Below are 17,078 nucleotides of genomic sequence, written 5' to 3'. Positions count from 1 at the left end.
GTTCCAGACTGGAAGACTCTTGACTATGCTCTGAATATCCAAGTATTACGTACTTGTGGCTTCTGCACCTAACCGCAGGCACATTGGCTGCCACCGGCACCTCAAAGCACACTTGTTTTGCGAAGCCAGATGCCACCACTGTTTGACATCCTAAAGCTACTTCCTCAGTTTCCCTACGCTGTCCTCCTGTGGACCATCTTAGAGGCAACTCTGCCATGTGCAGCATCTTAGGGAATTGTCAGGAACTGAGAGTCTAGAAAAAAAGTCAGGGGAGGGGGCTGGAGAGATGGCTCAGTGGTTAAGAGCACTGTCTGCTCTTCCGAAGGACCTGAGTTCAATTCCTAGCACCCACATGGCAGCTCACAACTGTCTGTAATTCTAGTTCCAAGGCATCTGACACCTACATACCAATGCACATAAAATAAAACAAAATAAAAATTACAAAAAAAGTCAGATGACTTTCTAACAAACTTGTGCATGAAATCAAGCAAGTGAACACTCATAGTTACTGCAAACTGTCAGTTCCTAAACTCTATATTTAATAGAATGATAAATAAAACCAAGTCATTTTACACACAGCGTCTTAAGGCCGGAACATAAACTACAGGTAGATAACCACATAGTCCTATTTGCTTCTGTGTTTTTTCTTTTGTTTTAAGAATAGGAATATATGGCCTAGAGTGGACATTAATTTTCTCTGCAGACTCACCATAGAGATTCTTCACACAGTGGAAATTGTTTATTAGACATCACCTTCGGCTGAAGTTCCACAAACGTCATTGCTTACAGTGCGCATGATTAAAGATTACAAGATATTTTATAAATATGAGACTTCAAGAATTGCCCCTAATTTTCTATGTGTTTTAGATAAAGAGGCTTATACAGGTGACTTGAAGCTTTAAATCCATTCGGATATCTGCTTCCATGCTTGAACCCCAAGAATCAGGCAACTGGGACGGACCACGGCTTACAGCATTTAGAATCTGTTTGTGGAACCTAAGAATAAAAAGTTGAAAAAAAAAAAAAGATTAAAAACTCATCTAAAACAACTCATATAACTAATTGATGGCAAAATGGTTTCTTTTTCAAAAAAGACACTTAAAGTATTCAACTCATCACAATTTATTTGCTTAACTTGTATAAGCATATATTTGTTGTCTCCCAATGGGAATTAAGTAATTTTTGGATAAAAAAAAAAATCTAATTTTTTGACATATTAAGAGGAGACAAAATGTACCCAAATCTGGCTCAGCTGAAAAGAACTATTGAAGTGTTTTTAAATACAACAGTAAACACAGAGCATCCACATGTTCAAATAACGGAGAAATTTCTCCGTGGTAATCTTCTATCGGGTCTTTTGATGTCAATGATAGGATGTCTTATTAACTCCGGTAAATTCAAACTAGTCAGAAGCAAGAGTAGTAAATGCTCATCAGACTTGAAACAGAAAAGAAACTGGGAAGCAGAGAGAACTCCCTAGGTGTCTTATACTCATCACACTTGTGCAAAATCATTATTGGAAATGTCTTGGGCTTGTGCAAAAATGTTAGGCAAAAATGGACTTGCTCATAGAATTTAGTGACATCCCCCCCAGAAAGATTTTTACAAGTTTAAAACTGCCTCTGTGTGTGTGTGTGTGTGTGTGTGTGTGTGTGTGTGTGTGTGTGTGGTGGTTTTTTGCTAAAGGAAGCTTAAATAAGACTAAATTAGTACAAAGTAATCTTATGTTTAAAAAGACACATATTTTGGTTTTAAAAAAAGATGTACTCTTTAAAAATAAGCACCTACTGTCAAGTGGAAGTGGAAGGAAAACAACATTAAATATGCAATTAGAGAGAAAAGGCTGACTATACAGAGAGAAAGAGAACTTCTACTTAGATGGCCAGGTGTTTTCCTAAACAATCTTTTACCCAAATAAGAGAAAATTTAGAGGTGGGTAAACAGACTTCACTAAATTCAGTAGGATCGAAACTGATCCGAGAAGTGAATTCACACTTATTCCACAAAATAGAGTTTCTCACACACATTCTTTCAAAAGCATGAGCTGATGTGGCATAATTAATTAAAGAGCCATTTTGTTTCTTTAAGTGTCTCCTTCATATGTCACTCCAAGGAGTAAGGGAGGAGAACGAACACCCAGCGGCTTGGGGTGACTGATCGAGAGAGAGAGGTGGGAGAGAGGTGAGCACTGTAGGTGATGGACACTGCTGCCGTGTGGATAGTGCTGGCAGACCCGCGATGGACAAAAGGAAGGAGTGAAAGGTGACAGTGACCTTGTGGCAGAACCACAAAGGGCAGAACTTTCCATGTGTAGCAGCAGAATTTTGATGTCTGCTTCACACCACTTGATACTTTCAAGGTCGGGGGTTGAGTTCTAATTTTACAAACTCACCCACTTTGGAAAGTGATGGGGGTGGGGGTTCGGGGGCGGGGTGGAGAGAAGGGAGGGAAGCTGATTCTTAAGGCTGTGAAACACACAGATCTGCTATACGGCTCATTCAGTTTTGGCATGTGTGTGTGTGTGTATGTGTGTGTTGTGGGGGACCCTAAATAATTCTAGCAATGTGTCCAGGCACAGTACTACCCAGGTCTTGGGCATCTCCTAGGTTCCTTGTCTGCCCCTAGGTTCAGCCTTTGTTCACTAAGAACCAACATCTTGACAGCAACACAGTCTGTTTGTAGTAAGTAGCAAATCCGCTGTCCTATGCCGTGGAGGGCCGGCTATGGGTGACCCAGTCCTCGGCAAATCCTGGCAGGGTTTTGGCTGCTCTATTTCAAAGATAACGACACAGTTTCATGGCTGGGAGCCCAGCGTGCAGGCTGTGAAGTGGGAGCATTCCCACAAACCTGTCTGGGGTGCTAGGGTGCGCCAGTCTCACAAGCGAAGATTTACTGGCTGGAGGCGGAGCCTGGGCACAAGGGCTCGTGGGTCAAATCCACTAACTGCTTCAGACCAGGGCCCGTTAGCTGTGGCCCATCAGATTCACGGTGGCCTTCCGGGCAGGCAGTTCGAATCTCTGAGTCTTTTCTTCCACGGCACCAAGATGTCCTTGAGGCCCATCCACCCATCATCCTTTCCTTGTGTTCTCCCCCCACCCCGTATTCCATCTCCCCGCCTCCTTCCCCATTCTCTTCTCCCCCTCCCCCACCTTTGACAAGGGTTTGTCATTGTAGCCCAGGATAGCCTGGACCTCATTTTGTGGTTTAAATTGTCGTTTAACTTATAAGCATCCTCTTGCCTCAGTCTCCTGAGTGTTGGGTACAATGATGTCTCGTGACTTTCTCTGTCCATAAAGGCCTCCGCACCCATCCTTGATGTAACATTGTAGACGTGGGCATGGGGCAGGGATAGAAAGAGGCAGGAGAGAGAGAGGTCTGTCTATTTCCACTCAGCCCTGGGCACTGATGAGTTTGGGAGGCAGGGTACCAAATGCCTCTCGGGGTCTGGAGCACCTTCATCTGTGATGGATTATGAGGGTGTGGTTTTCAGGGCTTATATTCTGTTCTAAGCTGTGTTGGGGAAGGTTGTTGGCTCCCTGGAGGTGTGCTCATGTCTAGTGTGCACAGGGCCTGCCATTTCTCACTGCTCCCTCAGATTTGCCGGCCCATCTGGTGCCTTCATGAAGCTGGCTCATTCTTTCTCTCTTTCGTCATCCCCTCTCCTTCCCTTTTTCTTCTCTTCTCCATTTTTCTTTCTTCCCTCTTTGCAAGGTCACTCTGGTGGATTTTATGTACTTTTTTTGACTCTAACTACCAATTTGCCCTAATGAGTCATACGAATGTCTGGAATCCTGCCCTCTTCTCAGTTCTGAGCTAATTGCTTGTTGGCAGAGTCCTTTGACTGAATGAGTACCCAGCTGCAAGATTAAAAGTGAATTTGCCACTCTCCTTTGAAGGATTTCACCTCCTGCCTATTGATGTGAGAGGCACTGTGGTCCTCCCACTCACCGAGGAGTGCAACCTCGGGACTGTACTGCTGGCCCTTCAAATGCCCTTAGCTTTATCACGCGAGAGCCTTTGCCACCTCTTGACAACTGTTCTCTCGCAAGCTAATTCATGCTATAGCATCTAGCAGGTTACTTGCGTGAGAATGCCATTCCTGCGGTCACACTCTTCCCTTCAAAGGCCCGCCTGGTCACATTCGCTTCAAAGGCCCGCCTGCTCTCGGGGTAGAACCCGATTTACATTTATGACTCTCCTCTGTGTTCTAGCTCAGACTTGTGTCCTCCTTTACTGTCCAGATCTCCTCTTGCTCAGTCTCCTATCTGGCAACCGCAGTGTCTGTGTTCTAAGGCACACCAATGCTTTTCTCCTCTGTCTTGTATCTGCTCTAATTCCCTCTCCACCTGGAATTCCCTTTCCTTTTGTCTGTACCTCTGGATCTCACCCGTTAACTGGATGTTTTCTCCGTCGAGCTGTGACTGGTCTGGTACTTGCTTCTTGCACCGTTCTCATTTTAGCTGTGTGTCGTTACGTTCTAAGTCCCATGAAGTGGAGTTTTTGTTATACTTATTATTATTATTTTTTTGTCAGTGCCTGGTCACAATTGTTAAATAAAACGTGAATGCGCGGCGCACTGTGCCCTGTTCTCTTTTATCCTTATTCTTGGAGAGGAATGAGTCTGATAGTTTAAATATGTGCATACACAGCTACACACACACACACACTCACACACACACACACACACACACACACACACACACACAGCTACACACACACACAGCTACACACACACACTCACACACACAGCTACACACACACACTGACACACACAGCTACACACACACTCACACACACACACACTCACACACACACTCACACACACACACACACACTCCAACTGTGATTGGCTTGGTGCACCTTTAGTAGAGAGTGAACTAAAACATCTCTCAGGCACATTTTAGGCTCTGTCTTCAACAGCTCAGGTGTGTTCAAGTCTGGCAGCATAGGGATCTTTCAGCCGACACCGTATTTGGATAATCGGTCAGTGCTCAGATAATGTCCTTGCTAAACCCACACACCTGTCCCTGATTGTCCTGTGACTCGGTCAAAATTCCCCCTTTAATCAGTTACAATGTTGAAGTTAAGAAAACCATAAATCAAAAAGCTAGAAACTAGAGCCTACATGGGCGCATAATAAGCTCAGCTGTGTGATGGTCCTCGCCAACGTTTGCTCAGTACAAGCTGGTCCAGTGCCAAACATTTCTAAACCCAAGTTCAGTTCCTACTCGTAGGGACACAAGTAAGTAGGTGCTCCCTCTCTTTTATTAAAGACACAGTGAGTGGTTGAGCTGGGATTTGAACCCCATCATCATCTGTTTTCAAAGCCAGTAACTCCAGTCTTTTCTAACTTTTGTCATTTTGTAAAGCTCAGTGTTAGAAGCAAGAGAAACAGAGCATGCCACCTGCTCTAGTGGGGTCTGCCATCCTCTCGGGCACAAAGGGTTAGACAGCACCGTGGATGAGAATACAGCTCACAGTCGTTTGGACCACCTCAGTGTGTAGTCTCCAGGGATGGGGGGGGGCGGGGGGGGGCGGGAAGGGTTTGTGTAGTAGTCATCTGTTTCTGTGCCTATCTCTTGTTAGACTTTGGCCTCTCAGGGGGTAAGTAGTGAGAGCATGGAAATGTAGCTGTTGAGCTGAGCCAGACAGGGAAATGGGGTTGGGTGGTGGTGGCTGGATTGGGGCTTTCCCAGAAGACAAGGCAGGTGTGGGCTGGGCCGCTGGAAGGGCGCAGGGAGAAAGAAGGCTTGAGGGATGCAGGAGGCTGCAGGGCTCTTCTTCTCTGTCTATTTCCTTCTCCTTAAATTTTGGACCTTGTGAAAGCTTATTTATTTTACTACTACTAATATTATCATTTTGGTTTTTTGAGACAGGGTTTCTCTGTGTAGCCTTGGCTATCCTGGACTCACTTTGTAGACCAGGCTGGCCTTGCACTCACCGAGATCCACCAGCCTCTGCCTCCCCAGTGCTCTGCCTCCCAGTGCTGGGATTAAAGGCATGCGCCACCATGCCCGGCTCCAGTTTCTTTCTTTAAACAGTTAGTGTTTGAGCTCCTTCCCTCAGTCCCTACAGCCTCCAGATCACTGTACTTGCCACCATCTCTCAGTCTTGTCTTTTGCTCCTCGAGGCAAGATGCAAAAGGGATTACCCACGGAAGCAGCAGCAGCAGCAGCAGCAGCAGCAGCAGCAGCAGCAGCAGCAGCAGCAGCAGCAGCAGCCCCACAGAAAGCCACAAGTGGAAGCCACACATGTCCTTAATATTTCTAGTACTGGGCCACGTGTGGAGGCACACACCTTCCATCCCAGTATGGGGGGAGGAGGGCAGAGGCAGTTGGACCTGAGTTTGAAGGCAGCTTGGTCTACAGAGTGAGTTCCAGTACAGCCAAGGCTATGTGGAGAGGCCCAGTCTCCCCCCAACCCTCCAACCCCCCAATTCCAACAGGTAAAACATTTCTAGTACTCATATTTCCAAAAGCAAAATTGGCTGCTATGATTTTACATGTAGCTGTCCCCCAACTTTTCATATATTGGAAGCTTGGCCCCCAGTGTGGGTGTAGGGTGTGGTGAAGCCTTGGAGGGGGGGTCTTGAGTAGAGGCCTTTCGGTCACTGGAGGCTAAATATGTAAAGTTAATTTTAATTATAGTTAACCTCAACCCAATATAGCAAGATTCTCCCATCCCCATCATATTAATACAAAATTATTAATCAAGCACCTTACATTCCAGCAAGCCATCTTTGAATGGTGGTGTGGATTCGCGGGTGTAACCGCCCGCCCCGTGAGCAGCTGCTGTAGGGGGCGGGGCCTCACTGAGGAAAGGGCAAAGGTCTACTGTGGTGCTTTCCAGACCCAGGTGGGAACGACTGTTTCTTAACCTTTTAAAACCCACATTCCCTTCTATAAATATAAAGACCCCATAACTTCCTACTTGAGTGTTGGCACCAGTGCCTTCCGTTTTCCACAAGAGGAGGAACTGGCACAAGTTCTCTGTCCCTGCACTGAGTGTGACGGAAGGAGTCACAGACATTCACAGACCAGGTGGAGGTGATTCCATACCAGGTTGGTGAACTGATCCTCGCAGGCCATTCGAATTAGTTCTGCTGTCGCAGGGCTGTTCATAGCCCAAATCGGGGGCAAACCTCTCTCCTTTCGAGCTGCAGCCACAGCATCAGCAATAGCGAAGAACACGGAAGAGCCCAGGAACATTGCCGCTTCGCCGAGGCCCTGGGGGGGGGGGGGGTCGGAGACAGCATGAGAAGACTTTTAAAAACCTGGCCTCAGACAAGGGACAGGGACATGAGGATAGGGGAGCTGGCCTCAGCTGACCCAATGCTTCTAAAGGGGTCCCCTTTTTTTTTTCGGTCCGTGTGGCCTTGCAGCGATCTTGCCGGTAGGCAGGTAGGTCCTCTGACAGATTCTGGGCTTGTTTGCTTAGCTACGCCCAGCGCCTGAGCGTGCAGGGGCGTTGGGGGTTGGGTCTGGTACAATGCGTACAAAGGCTAAATTTTGAACCCCAAGATCTGGTCCAAACGAGTGAGTGCAATTCTCACATACATCAAATGGGGTTGCACGAACTTTGTTCCCCAGTATTCTCTGATTGGTTAAATAAAAAGAGGCCGGCCAGCCTGTAACTGGGCAGAAGAAAAGTAGGTGGAGCTTTGATTCCCAGGTTTGGGGGGGGGGTCTCAGGTAGGGACCACAAAGTTAGGGAGAGGCGTGAGGGCAAAGAGGAAAGGAGGAAGGAAAAGCACGGGGAGAGAGAGGACATGGCCTGAGCAAATCCAGCCCAGACAGGATGAAGATTGTCAAATAACTTGGGGAGTGCAGCTTGGATGTAGCCAGACCAGCTTAGAAAACTACTTTAAATTGTACCTGCCCAGTTATTATCCTTAAAGCTTGTTAAGTAAATCAATAGGTCTCTGCCTCCATTATCAAGGAACTACCCCAGCCGCAGAGAAGCCTGCTAGAATTAAAAAATATTCAACAACACAGTGGGGTACAGCTAATGCTTGCTCCACAAGCCCACCAAAGACTCAGCATGTATTTTTTTTTTTTTTTTCCAAATCATACCCTACTTGGGATCATTCTTTTCTCAAGAGAGTGGCCTTTCCCACCGCCCTTAGGACCCATCCCAGAGCAGCCTGAGCTTGGCTACAGGGCCAGTTTCTGTTTGTTTAGGAAGCTGGTTGGGCCTCAGAGGAGCCCCATTCTGGTGGTAATCCTAATACTGGTTACACTTGCCAAACCATGAGGACCTGGCCAAGGCCTGGCATGCCCGTGCCTGAGGGGACCGTGTGGTTGCAGCCGAAGCTACCACCATGCCAATGGGGCTTTTAAGGGACGAGGATGGCATAGAAATACCTCGGTAATGGGTGACGCTCTTGGTGGGGCCCATGCCAAGGATTAGTTCTTCTTAGTCCGAATTAAATTAATGACAGGGGTTCAAGAGCTTTCCCAAGACACAGAGAATGCTACCATGAGTCAATGCGTTGTCAAGGCACACCAGTAGACTCTGATGTGTCCCAAAGAGGATGGTGCCTGCCATTGAAAGTCTGTTGAGTTAGAGGTCTCCTGGGGGTAAAACCGAGGCATCCTTTACCACTGTGCTGACGTGACACTCACATATCCTGTCCTGAATGGAAGCCGTTGTTTCATATGCTGTGAGGTGTTCTTCTGTCAGCCTGTGCAGGCTAATTCCTGCACCAGGCTGCCAAGCCAGGGGGTGAATGAACTCTGAGGGGTGTAGGCAGCCCTCCTCTGATGTCTCAGTGAGCTAGAGGAGCTCTGATGAGGGGACCAGAGCCTGTGTGGCTTGCTCTGACTGAACATATGTCCAAGGAGGAGTAAAATACCCGAGGAGGTGAGTGACCACAACAAAGAAAGAGCTGTGAGACAGGGACAGTCATGGTCCTATGCATGAAATGAGAAGGTGGAGGGGGCTTTTCCTGAAGAAGTGACAGGCACACTGATGTGTGAGGTGAGAGGGTGCTTGCTGGGTGAAGGAGGAAGTGGAGGTCCCCAGCAGAAGGGCAGGGGCTTGACGGGCTGCTCAGGCGCAGCATGTGTTTAACCATGTATTTAGTTAAATGCTGGTGTAGGCGTTGTTGGGAAAGTGTATGGAGGATATGATTAACACTGACTTTAAGAAATGGCTAGCTTTGGTAATATGTGTGAAGCCCCTAAGAGCAAAACAAGTGTCTTCTGAGAAGAGGGAGGCGCTCTGGCCTCTGGGCGTCAGCACAGAACCCATGCCTGACTTTCTAGCCCGCTGCCCTACTGCCCTACAGATCTTGAAGCTGTCAGCTCTACAACTCCGTGAGCCAATTCCTTAAAATAAATCTGTCCATATGTGTACTGATGTATATACACACCTATGTGTAGAATCACATGCAAATATACACACAGACATGCATGTGTATGTACATAACACACACGTATAACATGCATATGCCTACGGTACCCAGGAGGAGCCCATTGGTTCTGCTTGTCTAAGAGTTCTGATGGATACAGGCAACATTGCAAAGATGTCAGGAAGAGAGAAGAGCTGGCTTTGTACAAGTGGCTGAACACAGGATGGTACAGGAAGCCTTGGGAAAGAGTGCAGGGCTCTGGAAACCATGTTGTTAACAACTCAAGGGAAGCCATCAAAGGATTTTTACTATGAATCATGTAACTTTCTTCCTAATCTTGTACTCTGTGGTTGTCTTAACAGATCAAGTATGCCTTAACTCACATAATATGCCAAGGAAATCCTTCAAGCAGTGACTAGTGCTGAAAACTAGCTGGTGGAGAGGTATCTTGATAGAGGGTTGCCCACTGCTCCACCTATTCTGGTCCAGTCAGGTCTTCAGGCCTGCCTTCAAGAGCAATTGGGTCTCCTTACCAGTAGAAGCCAACAAGTGCTCATGTTATAGCCTTTGCCCTTGATGGGACAGGGTGATGGAGATAAGCAAAAGGGACCTTGTGGCTGTGTTTCTGTACAGTCGTGACATGTAATGATTTGATAACCTGGCTTGGCCCCCAGCCCCAACCTCAGCAGGATGCTCCTGAGAAAGCAGTGTGTGGAGACAAGTCTTGTGTGCATGAAGGAGCTGTCAATAAAGAGCTGATTGGCCAATCAGCTGGGCAGAAGGACAGGAAGTGGAAGGTGGGACATTCTGGTAGGGAGAAAGGAATCTTGGGAAGGTCAGAAAGAAAACTTTTCATGAGGAGACATGGAGGAAGATAGAGATATTTGTGGACGCTGGGAGGATAGCTGAGCATGTGACTGTAGGAACAGACCTAAGGACTAGAAGCTGCCCAGGGAGTCATCTGATTGGCACGTGATTGGTTTTTATGTGGGGTTTAAAGGTACTAGGATTAGAAAAGCACAGAATCTGCCCAGCATAGTGCTTACAGCTTAAAAGTAAATCATAGTCTCTCTGCATCAGTTGTTGGGGAACTAGCTGGTTAAAGAAACTATTGCCTTAATAATTTACTGAATTAATATACAAAGAATAATTCATCCTTCTATAACAGCAGAATGTCTGCCTGAGGCAGAGAGATTGACATTATAACCAACCAAGAGTCTACACAATCCTCCAGAAATCTAAGTATACCAGGCTCTAGAGTTAATTGGATGCTGGGAAACTATTTAAACTCCCAGAGGCTAGCAGTGTGAGCTAGACCAATGTCCTGAATTGTTGAGGAGAAACTAGACTATACCCACAGTGTTGAGCTGGTATCAACTCCATAGGGGAAGCAGTTGATGATCAAAGGCTCCTTAATGGGCTTACACCAGCCAGAAATATATAAGTGATTGTCCACTATGGCCACTAGGAAAGCCATGATGAATGATGTCACGTCATGACCCAAAACAGAAATTGGGTCTTTCACGATTAAGGCTTAACTGTTATATTCAGGTGTTTACAAGTACATGATGAATAAATGAAAAATCGAGTTAAGACAATGATACAGGGTAATTGCACAATCTTCATTGTCAACCTAACTAGACTTAGAATCACCTAGAAAACTGGTGATGCATATCTTTGGCTATGTTTATGAATGCTTTCCCAGACAGGATTAACTCAGGATCAGATCTATGGGGGGGGGGGGGGGGAAGAGGTGTTGCACCATCCTGTGGGCTGGAGGCTCAAACGAAACAAGAGGGACAAAGGAGAAAGCAACCTGAGGTTCAGAACCCCCAATTTTCTGCTCCCTGGCTACCATGATGTGAACTTCTCTCCCTACCATGATGGAGTGGATCTTCTGAAGCCACGATTCAAAAACCAATCTTGCTTTTGGTCAGTCCTTTGTGTCAGGTGTTACTGTCATAGACGTGCAAAGGTGACCAGCAAGTATAAGTGACATTAGCAGCTGACATCATCCTCAGTTGACTTGAAGCAGGCCACTGCAAGACTTTCTGCATAGGTAGTAAGTATTTCTACAAAGCCCACACTTATGATGTCACATTTTAGATATGGAAACCGGAGTGCAGGTGACTTAAAAGGATAGAATTGGGTCACATTCCCAGATTTGCTACCCTGCCCTACTGAATTTAGTATCAGTTTCTCCTGCACAATGGTCGTGTCTACTGATTACTGTTGTTTGAACATGCCTGCCTAAGCTCATGTGCTGACAACGTATTTTCTCTATATCTCGAGGTGGGACATTTAAGAGATTGCTAGGTTATCAGGATCCACCTTCACGAATGAGTCAGTGTTATTGCAGGAGTGAATATGTTATAGAGGTGAGCTTGGCCTTTTTCTCTGAATTAACACTCTGCATCTTCTGCCATATAATACCAGACTTCTGTTGGTATCGTGCAGCAAGAAGTCACCCACAGGCGTGGCTTCTTAATTTTGGACTTTGGAAGCTCTGAGATGCAGATACGTTTCTTATATGTTACCCAGTCTCTAGTATTCTGTTATAGCAATGCAAACCAGATTAAGCCTCCAACACCTGGCCTTTCCTGCTGTTCAGGTTACAGGGTGAATTCCCCAACCTCTTGTCCTGCTATTTTGCATTAAGCAACATTACAAGTGTCTACCTGCCCTTATTATGCAGTGTTTCCTTGTTGCTTTGGAAGACTTTTCTCCTTTCTTCTGGTTGGCATAAGGCATATGCACCTACGACTCAGGTCTGCACACTTCTGAGTACAGTCCTACACTCATATTGATACTTTGATCAATGATGGGCAGGACATGCAGCAGTGGTTCCCACATATTTATAAGGAAGTGCAAGAATTTTACTGTTTGGTGACATCATGACAGTGTGATGTCATTGCACTGTATGTGGTCCAGACAGAACACTGCCCTGCCAGTTGTAAAAACGTACAATAGTACAAGTGCACACAGTGCGTAATGCTTGGTAACAAACAACTGGGCTTTGGTTTATGTTTGCCATTTTTTGGTTGACATTTTAGGATACACGCATTTATTTTAAAAAGCTGACTGTACAACCATGAATGCCATGCCGCACTGGCAGCAGCCTCATGTAGTTCGTGTTTACTGTGTGTCTCAGGTATATAGAGGGGGCATGTTAAGTGATTGGCACATATCATTTAAGTTTATGTAATATACGCTATGATATTCATTTTGAATCACCTAACACAAACATTTGGAGCGTACCTACATTGAGAAGCAATGTGCAGTTGTTTCTGGACTACAGGGACATGCCCAAGACACATGCTGAAGTCCAGTTTATCCACATATGTGAATGAAGTTATAAAAGCTCGGAGCCAAGCACCGTGGCTAAAGAACAGCTTGAGAAGCCGGGCCTTTCCAAAGAGATTCTCTCTTCTGTCCTGTGACATGGCCCCAGTGGCAACAGTATAAGGCAAGGAGAGTAGGAGGAAGTTAGGAGACAAGAATAGTGTTGTGTGTCAGGAAGTGCCTTCTAAGTGACACGTGTCTTGGTTGGAAATAAACACCTGAAACAGGTGGATGATAGGACTGTGCAGTGTCCTGTGGCCTTCCCCTGGTGGCTGTGAAGTTGCACAAGGTGACAGTTTCTCAAGTTTGGCAACAAATGGATTATTCAGGGTTACAAAAGACTATCGCTACTTAGGAGGGCAGTGTACCGCCACTAATATCCTTATGAGGGGACAGAATAAGTGCATCCTCCTGGGAAGACATAAGTGTAAGGATCACAGGTCCTGTTCAGGACCCTGAGCAGGGTCTTCAGCAGCTCAACCTAGTATATAAGGCACCCAGACTTCCGCAAGACGCTGCCTTGCCTCTGCTTCCTGCCATTTATTTCACAGAGAACTGGCTTTTCCTAAAGCAGATTATCTCAATGTTATGAAAAATGAATTCCGGCAAAAATATATTGTGATCTACTTAGTTTTTACTTAATGAAGTCTAGTTTAAAGAGGAAAACCTCATGTGATGATACAAGCCTCCTAGTTTTTCAGTAGCTTCTTATGAAGCCACTGAAATTAAAAGTTGTTTAGTCTGAGACTTACTCTGGAGTAGACTTAAACTTGTGACACCTGTTAAGGCTGAAAGATGAGGCTACACCTCACTCCATGTTGCTTACAAGACAAATTACATTGAGAGTACTTCAGACATAGTATATGCACTATTCGGGGCAGTGTCTCACCAACTTTCTTTTTATTGTAAACCATAGTAATATCTACTGGTCATATTTTTCTAGTATACATCAGAATGTGATATGCATATACACACAGGATGTGTAGATCATTTTGACATTTTCTGTTTTTATTAAACTTCATTAAATTGGTGGGTTGTGATTTGATACATTAATTTTACAATTTTCTCCCAGGCTGTTCACAGTATTGCAGGCACGTGTGTGTGTGTGTGTGTGTGTGTGTGTGTGTGTGAGAGAGAGAGAGAGAGAGAGAGAGAGAGAGAGAGAGAGAGAGAGAGAGAGAGAGAGAGAGAGAAAATACAGAGGCTGATGGATGGCATAATTCTTAGGCACAGTCATAGGTGTGGTTTGGACAGAGAAAGACGAAAATCAATTCAATCCATCTAATGCCTACTAGATGTCTCATGTGTTAAGCCACTGCTTTGGGACTGAAAGATTTGGGGTCTGACAAGCATTGTTTGCAAAACGCTTACAGCTAAGTTACTTACTAATGGACAAGGTTATGCAGGGAACACCTATAGAGTGGCATTTAAAGCCGTTCAGAGTAGCGGGAATCATCACTAAGAACGAAAGCAGGAGGAGGCACACACAGCTGGGAAGTGTAGGACCAACCCGAGGAGACTGAGGGAGAGGTCAGTAGGAGACATCCGATGGTAAGTCAATGAAGTTAAGGGCTAAAGAGGTCCTTCACTGTACCCAGCAGCACTGAGGTCTCTGGGTACTCCGGGGACAGTTGTTTAAATAGCACAGTAAGAGTAGAGGGCAGATTACAGAGTCGAGAGGCGAGTAGGTTATCCACTATGTTAACATGCTTAAATGTAACATGATCTAGGGCCAGCACTGTGAAACTGACTAGTTCAGCACTACGCCTTGGCCTCATTTGCATTTCTTTTTCATCCCTCCCATCCTCTCAGGGCTGCTGCACATTACAGTGAGCAGTTCTCTAGTTCTGAAGGTGGAAAGCATCAGCATCACTCTCATTACTATTCAGACGATGTCAATCCATCCCTTTTCTTCCGTGGTACTGGGGATGGAGTGTAGGAGCCTGCGCATGCCAACCAAGCACTCCATCACTGAGCTACCCCTCAATCTATCTTCTCTGGCTAACTATTTGGAGCATGTGCAGATGACAAACTGAACAAAGCCCGGCCACATATGCTTACCTTGGAAGAGTAGATGGCTTTTGGGTTTTCGGTTGGCGTCAGCAGTGACACATGGAACTCTTCTGGGACATCAGTAACTGAAGGTATTTTGTACTGGTTTGGACCACGGGTATGAAGGACTCCTTCAGGTGAATATCTCAGTTCCTCTAGCGTGTAAAGCCCAAGACCTTGAACAAATGCCCCTTCAATCTGAGACACAGAAAGGAATGAGTCACTTTTTGAATGATGTGCTGACTTGCGAGACATCAGTAAAGAATGCCATTTTTTTTTTTACATGACTGATTGCCTCTGGAGTATAGGTCTCTTAGCTCCCTGTGTTTTACCTGCAGGTGTGAACAGCGGCTTCTGAAACCCCTGGGCAGATTTCAGAACACTCACGGGATTTGTTGCAAAACTAATAATGCTTCTCTTTAATGGTTGGATGAGTCATTTGCATAGCTGACTTTAGAAAAAGATGTCTGATGTCCCTGCAGTCCATCACTTCTAACACCTTACCTGTTCCCTCAATGAATGGAAAGACAGCTCTTATTCGAGTTACTGGAGGACGGCAGCAAGGCTTTGGATCTGATCTTTCCCAGGAGTGTTTCTCAGCACGTACCTTTAACAATAGGTTTTTGTACCCCACCATCTGTGCCCCCCTTTGCCTTGCTCCAGGGTCTAAATTCTAACATCATCTGATTAGTGTTTCTCAGGTCAATAACTACTTGAATTGAGTCTACCTCCATAAAAATGAGTCAAAAAAGAAAAACAAAAAATAGCCGGGCATGGTGGCACATGCCTTTAATCCCAGCACTTGGGAGGCAGAGGCAGGCGGATTGCTATGAGTTCAAGGCCAGTCTGGTCTACAAAGTGAGTCCAGGACAGTCAAGGCTACACAGAGAAACCCTGTCTCAAACAAACAAACAAACAAACAAACAAACAAACACAACACAGTGTTTTCCAGAGGACCTGAATTTGATTTCCAGTACAGGGATGGTAGCTCACAGCTGTCTATAATGTCACTTATAGGGGATCTAAAGCCTTCTTTTGGCCACAGTGGGCTCCTGGCACACATGTGATGCACAGACATGCATATAGGCAAAACACCCATGCATGTACAATTTAAAAAGAGAAACAATCAATGTTAGGAACTTTAATTGTCTACAGATGGTATGCTCAAAGAGACGTCCAAACACTGTGTCTGTTCATATTGTAATACATTGAATACTGGGGTCACTTTAGAAACCACAGTGAACACCCTTGTGTCGTTCTTCCCTGGGGAGTTAGAGCACCCAACCTTCCTCCTCCCTTGCTCTCCCCTCTCTTCCTATTGGGATCCTGATTCTCATGTGGTTTCAACGACGGCTCCCCCACCGACCACTTCCAAATAAATGCCTTCTGCTCAGGCTCTGACGCTTGGAGCCGAGTTCTTGGCAGGTGCATCTGGCTTTCTCACAGGTAACGTGGTCAACACACCCAGTGGAGCCTGTGCTTCTCTCTTTGAAGTGTGTGCTCTTTTATTTGCATTCCCATCCTTGACACATCATTACATGTAAACCAATGAAAAGAGAAGACAGCGAAACAATGGTAGAGACTAGGAAACCAATCTAGTGATACCCAGAAAACAGAGTTGCTCCCTTCAACCTCTGTCAAGAGGTGAGAATATGGTTAGTGGTTCAAGTATTTGGACATCGTCTCACCTACAAGGCATTGCCTACCTGGCCTATGTCCACAGCAGGGTTTATACTGAAAGATCCATCCATAACAATGTCTGTTCTAATGTTCTGTGGAGAAGAAAAAAACATGCTTGTAGTATACTCCATTTTGTAAGTAATAAATGTTTTCTTTGATTAGGGCATACAAGGTGATTATAAAATGCCACGACAAAGTTCTGCTGTTGCTAAAGGTCATAAAAATACCAAACGTCATTAAGATGTGCTTCTTGGGGTAAATACAAATCAGGGATTATTGATTGGGTGATGGCGAAAGAGTTGTTGACACAGCGTCTCCTAGAATTTTTAAAATTCCCAAGTACTTGATATTAGCCCATCCTCCTACAAAACTGAGGCTGTGAAATTTACCTTCATCAACCCTAGTATTATGTAGCCACTTGAAACAATGGGCAATCATGTGTAAAGTGATTATGACAACCAACAAAGTGAAGGAAACCAGGCTATACAATTATATACACAGTCGAGAGCATTCATATACAATTGCAAAGAAAAAATTAAATGAAATATTTAAAAATACATAAGGTGCTATTTTAAATATAGTAATATTATGGAAGAAAGATTTTAAAGGCAGCTTTTTATGTGCTGAAAATTTGTAGCAGGGGTTGTTTTTA

The 17,078-nt window shown here is 45.3% G+C and overlaps 1 protein-coding gene across 1 annotated transcript in view; it reads right to left on the bottom strand.

Annotated features, from left to right (window-relative positions):
- Positions 1-925: 925 nt before the first annotated feature.
- LOC127196295 (aldehyde oxidase 3) overlaps positions 926-17,078 on the bottom strand; it is an 88,725-nt gene continuing 72,572 nt past the window's right edge. Inside the window, exons 32-35 of the mRNA XM_051153854.1 lie at positions 16,453-16,518; positions 14,756-14,944; positions 7,059-7,226; positions 926-996 (exon numbers count right to left, since the gene is read on the bottom strand). Of these exons, the coding sequence (XP_051009811.1) occupies positions 943-996; positions 7,059-7,226; positions 14,756-14,944; positions 16,453-16,518 (477 nt within the window). The 3' untranslated portion in view covers positions 926-942. The remainder of the gene's footprint in view (positions 997-7,058; positions 7,227-14,755; positions 14,945-16,452; positions 16,519-17,078) is intronic.

This window comes from Acomys russatus, chromosome 12 (genome assembly GCF_903995435.1).
Source record: "Acomys russatus chromosome 12, mAcoRus1.1, whole genome shotgun sequence".
NCBI classification, from domain to species: Eukaryota; Metazoa; Chordata; class Mammalia; order Rodentia; family Muridae; genus Acomys; species Acomys russatus.
The sequence above is the reverse complement of the archived record's forward strand: the minus strand, read 5'-3'. Positions and strand labels throughout refer to the sequence as shown.